This window comes from Daphnia pulicaria, chromosome 6 (assembly GCF_021234035.1).
Source record: "Daphnia pulicaria isolate SC F1-1A chromosome 6, SC_F0-13Bv2, whole genome shotgun sequence".
In the NCBI taxonomy this organism is placed as follows: Eukaryota; Metazoa; Arthropoda; class Branchiopoda; order Diplostraca; family Daphniidae; genus Daphnia; species Daphnia pulicaria.
Window position 1 is genome coordinate 8,024,012 of NC_060918.1, and position 16,865 is coordinate 8,040,876.

General features: G+C 35.9%; 8 protein-coding genes across 10 annotated transcripts in view; 5 read left to right on the forward strand and 3 right to left on the reverse strand.

Annotated features, from left to right (window-relative positions):
• The window catches only part of LOC124342055 (THO complex subunit 2-like), a 366,722-nt gene that overhangs the window by 212,804 nt on the left and 137,053 nt on the right, over positions 1-16,865 (reverse strand). The gene's annotated exons all lie outside the window — the stretch shown is intronic.
• On the reverse strand, positions 158-2,735 carry LOC124343041 (flap endonuclease GEN homolog 1-like). Of its 2 annotated transcripts, XM_046796154.1 has the most exons (7): positions 2,627-2,726; positions 2,520-2,596; positions 2,376-2,416; positions 2,247-2,303; positions 1,519-2,165; positions 1,031-1,449; positions 158-938 (listed from the first exon to the last, which is right to left on the reverse strand). In XM_046796154.1, the coding sequence occupies exons 2-7, from the start codon at positions 2,574-2,576 to the stop codon at positions 207-209; spliced, it is 1,953 nt and encodes a 650-aa protein (XP_046652110.1). In that variant the 5' UTR covers positions 2,577-2,596; positions 2,627-2,726; the 3' UTR covers positions 158-206. The 2 variants fall into 2 exon arrangements, with proteins under 2 accessions (XP_046652110.1, XP_046652109.1); XM_046796153.1 differs by having other exon boundaries at positions 2,520-2,735.
• On the forward strand, positions 2,912-4,464 carry LOC124343069 (ras-related protein Rab-7a). Of its 2 annotated transcripts, none has more exons than XM_046796191.1 (5): positions 2,912-3,038; positions 3,262-3,461; positions 3,521-3,718; positions 3,782-3,940; positions 4,037-4,464. In XM_046796191.1, exons 2-5 carry the CDS (start codon positions 3,282-3,284, stop codon positions 4,124-4,126), a joined length of 627 nt encoding a protein of 208 aa, XP_046652147.1. In that variant the 5' UTR covers positions 2,912-3,038; positions 3,262-3,281; the 3' UTR covers positions 4,127-4,464. The 2 variants fall into 2 exon arrangements, with proteins under 2 accessions (XP_046652147.1, XP_046652146.1); XM_046796190.1 differs by having other exon boundaries at positions 2,933-3,045.
• LOC124343057 (CD2 antigen cytoplasmic tail-binding protein 2 homolog) lies at positions 5,279-6,697 on the forward strand. The gene is made up of 3 exons (XM_046796174.1): positions 5,279-5,632; positions 5,697-6,490; positions 6,556-6,697. The coding sequence occupies exons 1-3, from the start codon at positions 5,485-5,487 to the stop codon at positions 6,655-6,657; spliced, it is 1,044 nt and encodes a 347-aa protein (XP_046652130.1). The 5' UTR covers positions 5,279-5,484; the 3' UTR covers positions 6,658-6,697.
• Positions 7,655-8,628, forward strand: LOC124343072 (succinate dehydrogenase cytochrome b560 subunit, mitochondrial-like). Its single transcript, XM_046796193.1, has 4 exons — positions 7,655-7,733; positions 7,839-7,904; positions 7,998-8,224; positions 8,301-8,628. Exons 1-4 carry the CDS (start codon positions 7,720-7,722, stop codon positions 8,546-8,548), a joined length of 555 nt encoding a protein of 184 aa, XP_046652149.1. The 5' UTR covers positions 7,655-7,719; the 3' UTR covers positions 8,549-8,628.
• Positions 8,940-16,790, forward strand: LOC124343044 (nuclear pore complex protein Nup54-like). Its single transcript, XM_046796157.1, has 8 exons — positions 8,940-9,146; positions 9,329-9,760; positions 9,819-10,091; positions 10,170-10,320; positions 10,381-10,813; positions 16,082-16,345; positions 16,413-16,529; positions 16,603-16,790. The coding sequence occupies exons 1-8, from the start codon at positions 9,089-9,091 to the stop codon at positions 16,699-16,701; spliced, it is 1,827 nt and encodes a 608-aa protein (XP_046652113.1). The 5' UTR covers positions 8,940-9,088; the 3' UTR covers positions 16,702-16,790.
• On the forward strand, positions 10,938-13,048 carry LOC124343060. The gene is made up of 4 exons (XM_046796177.1): positions 10,938-12,203; positions 12,270-12,461; positions 12,525-12,828; positions 12,888-13,048. The coding sequence occupies exons 1-4, from the start codon at positions 11,991-11,993 to the stop codon at positions 13,046-13,048; spliced, it is 870 nt and encodes a 289-aa protein (XP_046652133.1). The 5' UTR covers positions 10,938-11,990.
• LOC124343059 lies at positions 13,236-14,656 on the reverse strand. Its single transcript, XM_046796176.1, has 4 exons — positions 14,379-14,656; positions 14,113-14,302; positions 13,754-13,842; positions 13,236-13,687 (listed from the first exon to the last, which is right to left on the reverse strand). The coding sequence occupies exons 1-4, from the start codon at positions 14,596-14,598 to the stop codon at positions 13,236-13,238; spliced, it is 951 nt and encodes a 316-aa protein (XP_046652132.1). The 5' UTR covers positions 14,599-14,656.

The following is a 16,865-nucleotide window of genomic DNA, read 5'->3' on the forward strand; positions in this document are numbered from 1 at the left end:
ATCGACAATACAATTTCGGCATTATGTCGATTCGGCAAATCCAATTCGGCAAATCCATTTTTTTGCCGAATCGACGCAAGCGGTGTGTTTTAAAACTAAAAAAAAATATTTATCTTTCTTATCTAGTAACACAAATTTAAATTAAAAAAAACCACAGTAATCAAGAAGTCGTTTATTTGAGCTTCAAAGTTGTTGAATGTTAATTATTATACATGCAAACGATTGAATCTTTCTGCCAAAGGGGACGGTGTGGAGAAACTATCTTGTTCGGCTTTTTCCTTTGAATCCAATGACTGCTTCAGGGGTGTAGAAAACATAGTTTCCGATTTGTTATCTAGTTCTTGGTGAAGATAATGACTTGAGGTTTCGAGAAATTTGTCAAAGGAAAAGTTCAAGCTGAAATTAGGAAGGGGGCGTTCGTCATGTGTAAGCAGCTCAAATCTTTTTACCAACTCGTTATCTGGCAAATCGCAAGGCACCAATGCCGAATTTGATGGGCTAGAGAAACACGAGTTTCGATAATGACAACTATCTTCAGTAGAATCGGGTATTTCGCAATTATCTGTTTCAGATCCCTTTTTCCTACTACAAATGTTATTAATTATCGCAGACATATCGGAGTCATCCGTTCCTCCCGATAAGTCAAGTAGGCTGGAATCAACTTGTAAAGCAGGTGTCTTCAATTCCACTCTAGTCTCTATATTCATTTTTTTTAACATGTCCACCACATCCAATTTTTCTTTGTTATTAGGGGATTTAACTTTTTTACTGGCGTTCTTTCTTTTCGTCTTTTTTATGGGTTTTGGTATCGGTTGTGGCACTAGATGTTGAAATTCCTTCTCAATCAGAAACTGCGGTTCCAATGTGTTGAACAGGTTAGGGAAATGTTCCAACTCTTTATTGAATTTCCATTCTACTTCAAACATAGGACATCCACGCTAAAAAAAAGTTGAATGTAAACTGTTAGAAAGTGCTAAAAAAATATAAAAATACGAATATACTATCCAATGCACAAATTTTATAATGCTACCTTGACGCGTTTCTTCAAAATACGTAGCGGTGTAACTGGAAGTTGATTTTGAGGTTGTCTATTCCCGTGTATGATGATCCAACGACTCAAAAGTGGAAGAATCTTCTCTGCTGCATACTGTGGTTCCCATTTGAGCTTCTTTGTGGCGATGTTAAGAAATTTTTGAATGCAGGGCATTTGCCAGGGTGGGATAACACCACCATTTCTCTGTATATGAACTTCATTCTTGAATTCGTCAAAGATTTTTTCGAGATCTAATTCCTTCAGGCGGTATAATTTTCCACGCATAGCCAATTCCTCGTACCGAATCTCATTTTCGTGCCACGGGCATAGACAAGCCTTGTTCGACGGTTCACATCCACCACCACTGGATGATTTACAAAGCAAGCAACCAGATTTCGCATGAGCACGCAAAGATCCTGGATGTTTACATTGAGAGTTTAAATTACGTTTACATTGGATGTTTACATGGATGTTACATTGTTTACCTGGATGTTTACATTGTGAGCAGTGCGAAGGGCGTAAAGGAATGCTGTCTTCATCCATTTCTTCTGAATGCCAAGATTTCAGAATTTCTAATGCTTGGCCATTTTTCCACGTTGAAATTACGCGCAGGGCAGATTCTTTTCCTACTCCAGGAACTCCATCAGGCAGATAATCGCAGCCGAATAATATAGCCATTGCTATAAGTTTATCCCGAGATAAATTCAAGCGAGTTTCTATGACATCCATCGAGTATTCTTGACAGACGAAATTGTGGATATCGGTGCTAAGATTACGATACACGGTTTTGGCTCCATATAAAAAGGCATCGCCATCGATTGTGATGCATCCCTCCACTACTCCTTGATGATTAAGACCAGCACATGCTGCTTCAGCCTCCCCCATACTTGTTATAGTTACAACACCCAATGCAGTAAGAAGTTCTGTACATTCTTGTTGAATGTATTTGTATCTAGAACGCCCTGTCGATTTACTTGTTGCTGATTCAGATGTGGCAGGTTGATTTGATCCAAACCTAGCCTCTCTTCTTTTCTGCATTACTTGGGCTTTCAGTTCTGGGGCTTTCCCTTCTAATATATAAATTGGATCAATGCCATTTTCTAAAAGTGAAGCAGTTCGGAAGAAAAGATTTCTGTACTTCAAGAAAAGTAAAGGGAAATAATAGAGACTACATTAAGCTTTTTTTTTACTACACAGTAATGTAAAATTTTACCTTAAGTGAGGTTTGGCTATGTGGCTTGGTAAAATTTGATTGTCACTTACAACCCAACTAAATAAATAAATAAATGAAAAATAATTAAATAATGATGAATCATGTAAGAAAAAACAATAACAGAGTTACCAAGATGTGTCAATGGCCAGTCGTTTTCCAAATAGTTCTCCCTAAATCAAGTAAATAAAGTGGAACATTATGGTACGTCATCATTTCATAAAAGAGAAAAAAGTTCAAAAACAAAGAAATTTCTTGATTTGATATGTTCCCTACCACTGGTTTCTCTTTACAAGCAGGCTCCACAATACTCCACAGATACTTGACTCCCATTATCACTCAAATAGCTGATTCACACTTATTCAATTATAAAACTAATAGTTAGCATTTACATTAAATATAATTTGAAACCTTCGAACTTTGAAATACTTCGATTTTATAATTAGACAGGCTTCAAACTTCCATATTGATACAAAATTACATACTGCCATGTTGTCAAACGATGTTTTATTCTCCTTCAAAAATGTTTTAAAGATTTTATCTTTATTTGTACAAGCAGATAAAATCACATTCCATCACTAGATTTAGAGTTTCAAAAATTTCAAAAATTTTTAAATTAAAGAAATAACAATAACAAATTGTTTGTTGCTCTTTTATTCTTCTTTACCGCCAGGGGCGATAGATCCAACGATTAGTCAGTTCCATTCGATTCGCAGTGTTGGTGGCCTGCTAGTTGGTATCAACTACGTTCATTGTGTAGATTCGACGTTGTGTTCATAAAACTGGGGCAATTTTGTAAGTGGTATGTCTGTAACGCATATTTATCTTGATTTAATTACTTTTAGTTGAATTCTTCTTTATATCGACAAAATTTGGTTCGTTCAAAAGCCTTAACAAATGAATCGATTATTTTGTTACCTCCTTCTGGGCGTATTTACGTATCAGCTAATTTTCTTTTGTTCTTGTTATTCGTCAACCAGTGCTTTCGACATCATCACAGATCTTGTTTCAATTTCAGATTCTTTCTAGCTCAGCAACATGGCTTCGCGACGAAAGATTCTATTGAAAGTCATCATTCTTGGTGATTCTGGAGTTGGTAAAACTTCTCTGATGAACCAGTATGTTAACCGAAAATTTTCAAACCAGTATAAAGCCACTATTGGAGCAGATTTTCTCACCAAAGAAGTAATGGTAGATGATCGTCTGGTGACAATGCAGGTATTAAAGGTATCTTAATACTTTGTGGTGGCAGGGATTATTTCCTTTGTATTTCATAGATTTGGGATACAGCAGGACAAGAAAGGTTTCAGTCTCTGGGAGTTGCTTTCTATCGTGGAGCTGACTGCTGTGTTCTTGTTTTTGATGTTACTTCTCCTACTAGTTTTAAGGATTTAGATTCTTGGAGAGATGAGTTTCTTATTCAAGCTTCACCCAGAGATCCTGAAAACTTCCCTTTTGTAGTGCTTGGGAACAAGGTAACATACATAGTTGGTTAACTTTCAAATGTTTACTCTATATCTACTTCATACTTTTGGTAGGTTGATTTAGAAAATCGAGCTGTTTCAACCAAGAGAGCTCAACAGTGGTGTCATGCCAAAAATGACATTCCCTACTTTGAAACAAGTGCAAAGGAAGGAATAAATGTTGAACAAGCCTTCCAAACAATAGCTAGAAATGCTTTGGCTCAGGAAACACAGGTAATGAGTCTTTGATTTGACAATTTATAAATGTAAATAAGAGGTTACTCAAATTTAATATGCTTTCATTGTTTGTTTTTTTTGTTTTTGTTCTAGGTTGACCTTTATAACGAATTTCCTGAACAGATAAAACTGACTCCAGGTGATCAAAGGGGAAACGGTCGACAAGATTCGTGTTCATGCTAGTTGGCGATTTCTCTGGATTTTTTTTTTTTCGTATATTCTCCTACCCCCCATTTTGAATCGGCACTGCTGGATTTTTTTTCCAAGGGATTATCCAAAATTAGAGCGGTTTATTTTTAATGACCAAACGTTCTATGGCTAAAGAAACTTTGGTACTACAGGTCGTTAATGTAGCATAGTTATCATCTTCCTAAACAATTGATTTTTTCATTCGGTTTGTTGAAATGATAAGCCGATGATAATATTTAGGTGAGAAATTTTCCTTTGAAAGCGGAACGTTGATTACTGCTGATATCCTTCCCCTCCTATAAATATATGAATACATACGTTTTCTTCTTTAATCTTTTCTATTCGCGTGGTAACCCAACCTTGCCTTTTAATTCGCATTTCTTATATTGCACCTCGGTCCTCCTTATTTTGTGATACCGTATCTAGCATTTCACAGGGACATGTGCAGATAGTAATTCTTGATTAAATTCAGTAGTTTTCCTTTTGAAATTCGTTTGCAGTATTTTAAGGTCATCTTCAGCACTTTAACCCTCAGTTCATGAGCTGAAATTTCGTAGGACGAGACGACGCATGATCCTCTTGGTTGGAGCTTACCAAATGTTGTCGAATGTTTTTGTTCATCTTCTGGCCGTTTTGTTGTATTTTGTCGACTTCCATCTCATCACTTTCGTTCCTTGAATGGGTTCGAATAATTTCTGGGTAGCTTGGTGAAAAAAGAATTAAATACATTTTAGTGTGGTAAGCAAATGCCATTAAAATTTTTTCATTGAAAAAAAATCTGAAATTAAATATGTTCATGCTGTTCAAGAATTTGAAATTCAAGACCACAATTTGGAGTGCGCACCCTCAATCATAAACTCGTTTCAGTTTTTAACTACTTATTTGAATGTGGCAATGGTGGTAACGTATTTTTACAAAATCGTAAAAAAGTTAAAAAGAGATTATGATACCTAACTATGGCTGTTATTTCCCTCACTGGATATAATTTCACAAGATACTATTTATATTTATATTTGACTATTGAGTCAAATTAAAATTATAGCATCTGAAATTTGAAGCAACACAGACTTTTATTAGAGTATTAGATCGTTTAAAAGACGTAGTACGGTTAGTCACTAGTCAGTAGTACAGCCCGCGGTATGCGTCATCCGTCATCGCCCAATTGTTAGATGTTTTGACGCTTGAGCGCTGCATTTTATTTTAGTCTGCTAGCATAAACAACTTTGTTCAGACATGCTTCAGTAACTTCAGTTTCCAACTAAGAATTTAAAAGAAACTTGGAGAAGACGCGTTCTTTAAATCTGTTTGTCTCCTTTATCCTAGAATAATCAATTCGAGTTTTATCAAAGAAAATGCCGAAAAGGAAACACCAGGAATTAGAAGAAGACACGTTAGAAACAGGAAATGTCGACCAAGGAGATTTTTCTGACGGAGATGACAGTGGTGAAGATGATGAAAAAACTGAAAAGTATGAGATGATGCGAGAAGATGATATAGAAGGTAATAGAAATAAAATATCAGTTTCGAAGAAATTATCCACAATTCATTTCTACTGTCCCAACAGGCCAAGAGGACCCTACCCAAGAATTTGATGGAGAAGTTCAGATTACACCATTTAACATGAAAGAAGAAATGGAAGAAGGGCACTTCGATAAAGAAGGGACATACATTTTTGGAAAGCGGGAGAAAGATGAAGTGAAAGACCATTGGCTGGACAACATAGATTGGGTTAAAGTGAATTCTCAAGCAGCTTCCAACAAAAATCCATCAGATGAAGAAAGTATGGATACAAATGATTACTTGAAGAAATTTGATCCCATTCCTGTATATAAAGAAATGCTGGCCATACTTTTACCTGGTGAAACAGTTCTAAAGGCTTTGAAAAGATTAGGAGGTGGTAAAGTTCAAACAGCATCTGAGCGATGGAAAAAAAAGAAAAAGCAGCAAGACGAAGGAGACCACCAAACAAATGAATTGAATAAGGAAAACATAGCCAAATTAACTGAACATGCGAATAGCATTCTTTCTAATATGGGAAACATGGATGTTTATCAAGAAACTTTTGAAGGGATACGTTTCAAGATTAAAAAATCAGAAGAACCTGTGACGCAATCGACAAATGATCTCGATATGTTTGGAGATATGTTCGATGAAAAAAATAAAGCTGACTCCAATAAACGGGAATCGGAGTCAGTCCAAGGAGAACCCATTACCAAGAAGGTTCGGTTTGATGAAGGCGAAGGTCAAGCTAAAGAAGACGAAGTAAAACCAGAAACTGTACAATGGGAATTCAAATGGAAACAAGAAGAAGATGCAGAAATACACGGACCGCATAGCACATCAGAGATGCTTGACTGGGTTTGTTATATGATTATTAGTGTTACTTGGGCTAATTATTATTCTAATATACCACATATTTATAGGTAAACCAAGGATACTTTGAATCGGGTGTTTGGGTTCGCCGTGTCGGACAACCAGGAGATTTCTATACCTCACGGCGAATCGATTTTGATCTATACCTTTGATTCGTATAATAATACATGTCCTTTCACTTTTATTATCTAATGATGAGAGCATGAGACGCTATTTAATTAATTATTTTTCAGCAACTTGATCAAGATATCAGACATTTTTATTCTTTAGTTTAGTTACTTCAGTAAACATCTTCATTTTAACAATTAAACGGTGCCCTACCGGTTTACGGTACTACCGGGTTGCAATGTGTTAGTGGCACGGGTTATCATCACTATTCATGTATCATGTATATTGATTTAATACCAAGATCTACCGGTTCACCACGATTCAGCGTAAAATACAAGCAAAAATCGAAAGCTTTAATTTTCGATAACGTAACGTTAACAAATAATGTGAACCATCTGTGAACCAAACATAGCCGTCTAATTGATTACATATAACGTGTATAGTTAGTTATTCAAAAACAAGAGAAACCATTTTAGAGTAGTTTATATACGTATAGTTGCATGGGAATTGAAAGTCGACGCTTTCCTTCGGAAATAAACAAACAAATTTCCATTAAATTTCCCCCGTTAGATTATGCCCATTACAGCTTTTTTATTTGAATTTCAATAATTCAGTAATAATTGAATTGAAAAAAAAATTTCCTCGAAGAGTTTTGAAAAAAAAAATTGCAATTCGTCGGCTAGAGCGAAGGTTTTCAACTTTATTGAAAAATCAACCAAGTTATGTATTCAATTTGCATTTTTTAAATCGAATTCATAACACAGTCGCGCGGAGTTATTCAAATTTTAAACTTTCACGCAGCCTGCCGAACGCGCTCATTTTCGCTCATTTTGCTTCAAAATCTCAATGAGCCTAATGGCGTTTAAATTTGAGATGGTCGTCTCAGGTTATGCGCGTTTTCATCTGGAATCACAGACTAATATATAATATTCAAGGCAAATTTTTGCGCATTGTTAACGTTGGAGACTTGGGACCATTCTTAGTAGGCCTGGTAATCAACGTTGTCTAGCCTGGGGTTAAAAAATACGTAGGCTACGTTTTTCAGATGATTAAATAGTCAGTCTTCAGAGTTACAGAGTTACAGGCAACAAGGAACAAGCAACACTATGTTATTTTTAAGGTAAAATGTAAAATGCTACAGCAAATTTTTCCAACTGTCCGTTTACCGGTACTATGGTTTATAAGCCAACAGTTCTCTAAATCAAGTAATTATTTCTGGATACAGGTACTTAAAACTCAGCCCATTGGTATACAAAAGCATCAATGCATGTTCCCCTTCAATATTAGTAAGGTGTGAATTTTCAATACGATCAATCGACAGGAAATTTATTTTAATTTATAAGAATAGAGTAGGCTTATAAATAACCGTTTTTGATTATTTAAGGCGGCAGCAGAAATTCTTGTTTAGCAACAAAGCCAGTAACTTTCCTAACGTTGCAGAGCAGCCAGAGCTTAAAGTTGGAGAAGATTTTGAAAATAAAAATAGACGTTTGAAACGACCACTCTCTGCGCATCTTTCCATTCATAAGCTCCAAAATAACATGATTCTTTCCATGACGCATCGATTTACGGGCGTAATTCTTTGCGGGATTCCGTTTGGATTGGCCACAGGTAAAGTGCCATATTCTGTTATCAGTTGTTTGATGTTGTTCATTTTGGATTTTAAGATCTTTAATTTATTATATAGTGGGTATCTTACTGCCGGAATCCTATCCGTACTATTTGGAAATATTGGAAAGCATGAATCTCAACAGGTTTATGATCACGACTGGAAAATTTCTTGTAGTCTTGCCATTTTCATTTCACTATTTGAATGGAATCCGACATCTTATTTGGGATTTGGGATATTGGTTAACAATTAAGGAAGTGGATCGGTCTGGTTACGTTGTTTTGTTGCTTGCGGTTGTCCTATCGTTTCATCTTCTATTGTTATAATAAAAATTACTAGACGCCCAGACCTTCTTCCCTTGATTCTTAGTGTAACCGTTATAATCGAGGCGCAAGTAATAAAAAACGAAAAATTACGAACTTCCAACTTTTTTATTTTCTCCTGTCCAGTTTAGTTAGTCCGTGTTGCGTAAATAGTAAAATAATGATCCCCAGAAAAAAACTAATCGATCATTTATTTGTCGATACTTAGTTATGAATTATGCAGGGAAAAGCCAAATATGACCCTGAAAATACAGAAAACATTTTTAAAAAAGTCCCACACTGTTTTCACTCCACCGCACCACTTATGTCTTCCGCCAAAGTTAAAGGATTGGTTCTTCATCGTTAACCGCTAGATGGCATATACCTCCTTTCTTGTCGCTACTTCCTGCCCTGTTTCCTTGTAGCAGACAGAAAAAATGAAGTTTCAAGTTTTGAACGTGAACGCTAACGATATCATTGAAAATCGGCTTGTCGACTTTTTTACCAATTAGACAGATACTAAATAAGATTTATACAAGAAAGTAAGGATAACTTATTCTTGAGATGGCATTTTCTAGTGGAAGTCTTTTCCAACCAACCCAGTCTACTACATCCAATACAGGTAATACAGACAATCTACTGTCAACTCCAGCATTATTACTAGTTGCTCTAAGTCATGCTATATATTTGAATAATAATTATTTGTTTGAAATCATTTTGCCTTCATTGTTGAACATGCTACAACCCATAGCTTTTTATTTTATTGTGTGTTGCAATGCATTCGACTCATTTTCACTTCTATAGGAGGGCTGTTTGGAGGAACTGGTCAGACTGGTACTACTCCATTTGGAGGCTTTGGTGTGCAGCAAGTTAGCACAGCAAATCAGTCCTTTTCATTTGGAACTCCTCAAAATTCTGCTCCAACATCGGGATTTGGCTCTCAACAAACTAACACCACTGCAACAGTACCTTCTTTTGGTTTTGGCAGTACCCAACCTACTTCAGGTGCTCCAGCGTTTGGATTTGGTACCACCCAAACTAGCACAGCTGCTCCATCGTTTGGATTTGGTGCAACACAAACAAATACCACTACACCTGCTTTCGGATTCGGTGGAACTAATACTGGTGGAGCTCCATCATTCAGCTTTGGGCAGCCACAGACAAGCAACGCTGGATTCGGTTTTGGCACTGGAGCCCCTGCTGTCTCATCGTCGTCCGGACTTTTCTCTGGAACAGGTAATATTTTTTTATGGAATGACTTGGAACGAATTATTTGACTACTTTTCTGTATTAGGATTTGGATCTTTTGGAACATCCCTGGGAGGAACCGGGATAACAACACCAGCTTCTAGTAGCTTTTCTTTGGGAACTACATTTGGAAGTACAGCCCCAACAACAGGGCTGTTTGGTCAACAACAACAACAAACGTTTGCTCCTGCTCAGCAAGCCGGTACTGCTGTCGAATCTGTTCTCTCATCCGTACTTTACTGTAACATTTACGGTGATGAGCGCGATGCAATCTTGGCTCGTTGGAATCTCCTTCAAGCAGCTTGGGGAACCGGAAAAGGTTTGACTTCACCTTAATTGCGGTTCAGTTTAAATATTAGAATGTCTTCATTTTACTCACATTGTTATTGGTGTCTAGGATTTTACTCTGGCACGGCTAGTGCTATCCAATATACTGCAGAGAATTCATTGTGTCGCTTTAAAGCCATTGGCTACAGCAAACTACCACAAGGAAAGAATGAAGATGGAATAATTGTTTTGCTGTTTAACAAACCCGAAACAGATATTCGGTAGATAAAATTATAAAAACCGTAATTGCATATAGATTTATTTATGGATTCAATTTGCAGGCGAGACCAAGCTCAGTTAGTCAGTGTGATAACTACGGCGCTGGGCAATAAACCCAATCTGAATGTGTCCGTCGAGGGCGTGTCTGGCCTGGACACAAATAAGACAGAGGTTTTGATTTGTGTTCAAGAACGCTCAGCAACTGGCGCAATTCATAAAGTGCCTGCCATTGAATTGTCTAACTTCCTTTGGAATCAACAACCATCTGGGATGATGCAGTCGGCTCGTGGTCAGCTCAGCGCACTTGGAGTCGTTTCGTGTGTTCCTAGAGTCCGACCGTCACCCGAACAATTGCGCGAATATCTAGCATCGCCTCCAGCTGGGATTGACGCTCGCATTTGGAAACAAGCTCAATCAGAAAATCCTGATCACGATAACTTCATACCCATACCACTGATCGGATTTGGTGACCTTGTTCGTCATTTACACCTACAGGTTCGCATTTCTATATTTAACTTATTCACACTACGCAAATAGAAATAGTTGAGTTGAAAAAAATAAATGGTAAAAGTGTACTATAGCTACCCATTTTACTTTACTTTTACTTCTCTTTTACTATACTTCACTTCATTACTTCATTTTTTTACTGCATTTTACTTGATTCTTACTATTCTTTTACTTTATTTCCGAAAGTGAAATAAAGCAAAGTTGAGTAAAGTGTAACGGAATAGTAAGGTAAAGTAAAGTACAGTAAACAAAATGAAGTCAAATGAAGTAATCAAGTGAAGTATAGTAAAAGAGAAGTAAAAGTGTTAAATCACGAAAATAACCCCAGGACGTACACTGAAGTAAAGTGAAGTAAAGTTTTAACACCAAAAATAGCTAATCTTCACGTTAAGTCGACAAAAGCTTAAAATCTTTTTTTCTACATCTTCCAAAAAAAATACAAAGAATAAAATAGGATAACTTTTTTCAAAAAATTTCAGAATGTACGCAGTCGTGAGTAAAAAAGCGCGCCAAAAATAGCTTAGCTTCACACTTAGCATCAAATGCTTAAAACTTAGATTAACGGTTAAATGGAACAAAACAATGAGATCTTATCTGCAGTAAGTCTTGAAATCAAATATAAACCTAAAATGCAACGCAAAAAATGAAAACTTACTCGCTCGAAATTCGTTGAAAAATGAAAATATCCAATGGTCTATAACACAGCCGTGAATGAAATAAGCGCGAAATTGACTACTTGCTCGGCTGCTCCTGTGGCGGACAATGCTGCCAGAGATGTGTCCCTCGGAGCTTTGTTGCAATTTAAACCATATAAATATTTTCGAAAAATATTTTTTCTAAAAAATAATGTTACTTAAAATTTTAAAATAAAATTCCTCAATTTACTAGATTTCCTTACACAACTATGAATTAATTTTAAATAATTTTAACTTCATTGCATCGTTGTCAAAATCGTGGGAACGGAGGGGATGAGAATTGAAAATAGTTCGAGAAAGAAAGTGTTGGATAGTGTGGGTAGGATGGGAAGTGGAAGATGATGACAATATGACAAAATGGGGGAGGGGTGTGATGTAGCAACAGCCAATCGTAATTAAGATCAGAGTCAGCACGGACATTTAAACTATCATTTGTCTTTTGGAAGTTGAGGCTACTGTACGGTCTTAAAATGCCTAAACGTAGCGCAAAAAAAAGTAAGTTAGATGAAACTCTTGATTTGCTTAATATTGAAAGTGAAAAAAATGTCATATTGTCAAATGAAAATAAAGTTTTAAGTGATCGCATTCAAGATTTAGAAAAAGAAAATGGGATTTACATTTCTCAATCCGTGGTGCATTTCACCAAAATTGAAAAGTTGAAGTTGACCATCGCGAGTCTTAAGGTAAAGCATATTTTGTTTTTCTCATTGTATAAACTATTTATTGCAATACTTTTTGGGTCTTCGCAGAGACAGAAACTGTCGGAGGATTTGGATACAATTAATGAAGAACATGAAGTCAATGTGTTACAGGAAGATAATAATGACGGACATCCAAAAATTTCGCAGCAGGTGACGTCGTCACCAAAGATATCGTCACCGAATACATCGTCACCCAATTGTGATAATGATAGAAAAAAAGAATCTGTCCCACGGAAAGCTGTAAGTTGTAAAAAGTTATTCAACTGAAACGCATTTTTATTCAAAATTTCTTTGTAATTTTAGGTTCCTCATCTTTTTAATATTTCCAAGGAAGATCGCAAGATTTATCGTCGCAAAGCTCGAGAGGAATGCAATAGGATTGTTGAAGAAATGAAGAAAGTCGAAAAAGGAAAGTCTAAGAAAGAAAAAATAACGGAACCAAAACAATTGAACATGACGTATACTGTGTCTAAGTATATATCTGACATCATGACTGCCGGGTTCACTGGAGACTACTTAAAGTCTACGAAGTGGTCAAACCAAGAGGCCAAAAAGGGAAAAAATCTAAAGAAAGGAATGGATGCCGGGGACAGAGAATCCATCATTGGTATAATTTTTTAGTTTTAATTCTTCAATTTTTTTTTTAATTACGCTTCCTTTTTTCAGATTTGGCATTAACTAATTGGGATTCTCTAAGCCCAATTGTTTCAAAAGAGACTATCAAAAAGTGGGTTATTGACGGAATCAAACAAACGTTCAACAACAAAGGCCGCTCCACTAAGGTTCTGAATTTAGCGGAAAAAGATCCAGAAGATGCTGTGAAATAATCAGATGAGCTGTGATTGTTTATTGAATGAGAAAATTACGACGACATTGAAGTCTTAAGTACAGGTTGACTGGTGTTTTTGTAATTTCAAGATTTCATCAATAAATTAACAAGAGCAATTCATTGGAAAACTGTATTTGCGAATAGAATATTAATGTAATGAAATCACTCAAAGTCTCAAATGAAAATTAGACGCTTTTTTCAGAATCGGAATCAGTGTAAACGCCTTTTGATACATCAGAGCTTTTATTTGTGACTTGGCTTTCGGAATCTGAATCCTCATTATTAGGCCTATCGCGTTCTAAACAACTATTTTCAAACTCGTTTTCTTCCTTCTCAGAATCGGAGGTTCCAACAAGATTTATCGGGTTATCCGAATCTGAAGTTTCATCGCATGTTTCGGATTTCTCCGAGTCAGAATCAACACAGTATGTATCTGAGTCGTTTTCTTCGTCTGCTGCTTCCTGAAAGCTGTGGCTGTAAAATCCAGCAGATAGTTTAGCGGCTTCTTTCAGAAAAAGGGAAAACCCATCTTCGTTTTTCCATTTCCGGTGAAGTATGTATAAAGCCAAATACCCGATCAAGTACTTCTGGTTACGATTGGTGGAAGGAAGAAAGAGCTTAACCAAATGCCATAGTCCTATTATTTTAATAATGAATTAATGGAACGAGGTTATAGACATGAAAGTCATTAAATCAAATAAACCTTCGATAGTATTTGTATGGGCACCAGTCTCGGGGTCCTTAAAGTGTTTCGAATGATTGACTTTCTGGTGTTTGTAATCGCAATGGTCACTATCAAGTTATACCAAAATCAAAATGAATATCAGCAATATCAAAAGTGAAATATAGTAAATTATTAGTATACACTGTAAAACCATTTGCTAAAAATTATTCGGCTCCAGCAACTGTTATAAATAGTGTGGGAGGGATGAGGGGGCTGGTCAAAATACCTAGGTTTTTCGGGGAAGAATTTGACAGAGACGAACTTTCTAAAGGTTGTTACGCTTATATAGTAAATAATAGTGAAGTATGTCACAGTTGAATAGTGATTTCATGTCTTACGGTATAGTATCATACGCCCTCCAACAATCTGAAATTATGGTCGTTCCAGGGAGGATGTATTTCTTCACTATATCGAGAAGTGTCAATCTAGTGCGATTGGGAACCTTAACAAGGAAACATTTATTGGAGCCGCGCTCGACACCACCGAACACCCACACTTCTTTTACTAGTCTTCCTCTTTTGTATTTCCCTGAAATTATAAAAACACATTGAGATCTGCCTGTATTATATGTGAAGGAAAATATCAGTAATTTTAGTAAATTTACGCTTCTCCATGACGCTCTCGTCGATTTCCACCTCCTTTCCGGGGCCACCAATTTTTTCTGATTCAGGGTCAATTGTTGCTAAATCTATTGCGACTTTTCTGCAATACTTTGCGTATTTCACGGAGGTTTTGTTGCTTATGCCAAGCTCACGAATAATGTCACTCTGTTTGTAGTTGTGCCAGTAGAGATATGCGAATTTAAACAATTCTGATACGTACATTTTCGATCCATGAAACCAAGTATTTGAGCGCACAGAAAATTTCGCGTGGCAAAATATTTTAGCACGTTTGCCAAGAACTTTATTGTTGCATTTGTACATACATTTATCAACTGATGTTTCGCAGTTGATGAGTTTTATCTTTTCACTGCAGTTACACGATGGGCATTTAAGAAAAGAGTTCATAATGAAACCTTGCTCAATGAAATACATTATCAAATCTTTGCAAGGCAATACAATTGTGATTAATTCGATTTTATGCCAATTAAGTGGCCCATCATCAAATGTAACTTTAACCCCTGGTTTAAATCGGGTTAGTTTTTTTTCAAAACAATTCAATTGATTTTTGTGTTTGCGTAATATTTCAGAATTAAAATTCATCTTAGAAAAATTGAATTAATTTACGCCGTCACTCTCAAATTTTGAATTCAAACTAGACCCGACTTGTTTGATAGAAACAACGTTTGAACGAGAAAAAAGGTCCTTATTTGTGATTGGTTGTTACCACTTCCCTTCCTACCCCACTATTTTCCTTCTCGAACTATTTTCAATTCTCATCCCCTCCGTTCCCACGATTTTGACAACGATGCAATGAAGTTAAAATTATTTAAAATTAATTCATAGTTGTGTAAGGAAATCTAGTAAATTGAGGAATTTTATTTTAAAATTTTAAGTAACATTATTTTTTAGAAAAAATATTTTTCGAAAATATTTATATGGTTTAAATTGCAACAAAGCTCCGAGGGACACATCTCTGGCAGCATTGTCCGCCACAGGAGCAGCCGAGCAAGTAGTCAATTTCGCGCTTATTTCATTCACGGCTGTGTTATAGACCATTGGATATTTTCATTTTTCAACGAATTTCGAGCGAGTAAGTTTTCATTTTTTGCGTTGCATTTTAGGTTTATATTTGATTTCAAGACTTACTGCAGATAAGATCTCATTGTTTTGTTCCATTTAACCGTTAATCTAAGTTTTAAGCATTTGATGCTAAGTGTGAAGCTAAGCTATTTTTGGCGCGCTTTTTTACTCACGACTGCGTACATTCTGAAATTTTTTGAAAAAAGTTATCCTATTTTATTCTTTGTATTTTTTTTGGAAGATGTAGAAAAAAAGATTTTAAGCTTTTGTCGACTTAACGTGAAGATTAGCTATTTTTGGTGTTAAAACTTTACTTCACTTTACTTCAGTGTACGTCCTGGGGTTATTTTCGTGATTTAACACTTTTACTTCTCTTTTACTATACTTCACTTGATTACTTCATTTGACTTCATTTTGTTTACTGTACTTTACTTTACCTTACTATTCCGTTACACTTTACTCAACTTTGCTTTATTTCACTTTCGGAAATAAAGTAAAAGAATAGTAAGAATCAAGTAAAATGCAGTAAAAAAATGAAGTAATGAAGTGAAGTATAGTAAAAGAGAAGTAAAAGTAAAGTAAAATGGGTAGCTATAGTACACTTTTACCAAATAAATCATTGCAGGAGAAAGAGACTCGACGACACCAAGGAACCCTGGACAAGTTAGCTGAGGAATTAGCAAGTCTGCAATCTCGTGCATCAGAAACATCGGTTGCGCTAAGTGAACAGCGACGACGATACATCGACTTGCAACATCGAATCCTCAAAGTTCTTATAAAGCAAGAATGTTCTCGGAAAGAAGGTTTTGCTCTACAGCCTGAAGAGGAACGTTTGCGGGTGCAGCTAGAGTCTGTGCACAATGAACTAAGCATCCCTACACAATTTCGAGTATCATATATATTTTTCTAATTAAATGTTAAGTTTAAAGAATAATGTTTTACACTGTCAACATCAGGGTCGCTTAAACGAATTGCTTTCGCAAATAAGAATGCGCCAATCTGCCTTTACGCCAGCGGAACGAATGACTGAGAGGTACAACATTGAACCAAATGTTTTGGATGATCTAAAACAAGTAAGGAAGTTGTCACAATTTTTAAAGTTAATTTGCTAGCTTTGTCTCATTTTGAATGATCTCGTTCCTATAGGTCCTTAAGTCACAACAAGAAGGAATGGCTCAGTTAATGAATGTATTGAAAGAAGATTTCAATGATTTGCTTGTTTTAGATAATGCTTTGAAACACTAAAATAGCGAACGGAAATATTCTTCATCAACTAAGTACGAATTTTACTGTTTTCAAGGGTCTAATACACGGACAAAAAATTTCATTAAAAACAATCTTTAGATTCATATCATAATTGAAAATTAGTAGATCGTATTTGATTTTTTACTTTCGTAAGAATATTAGCC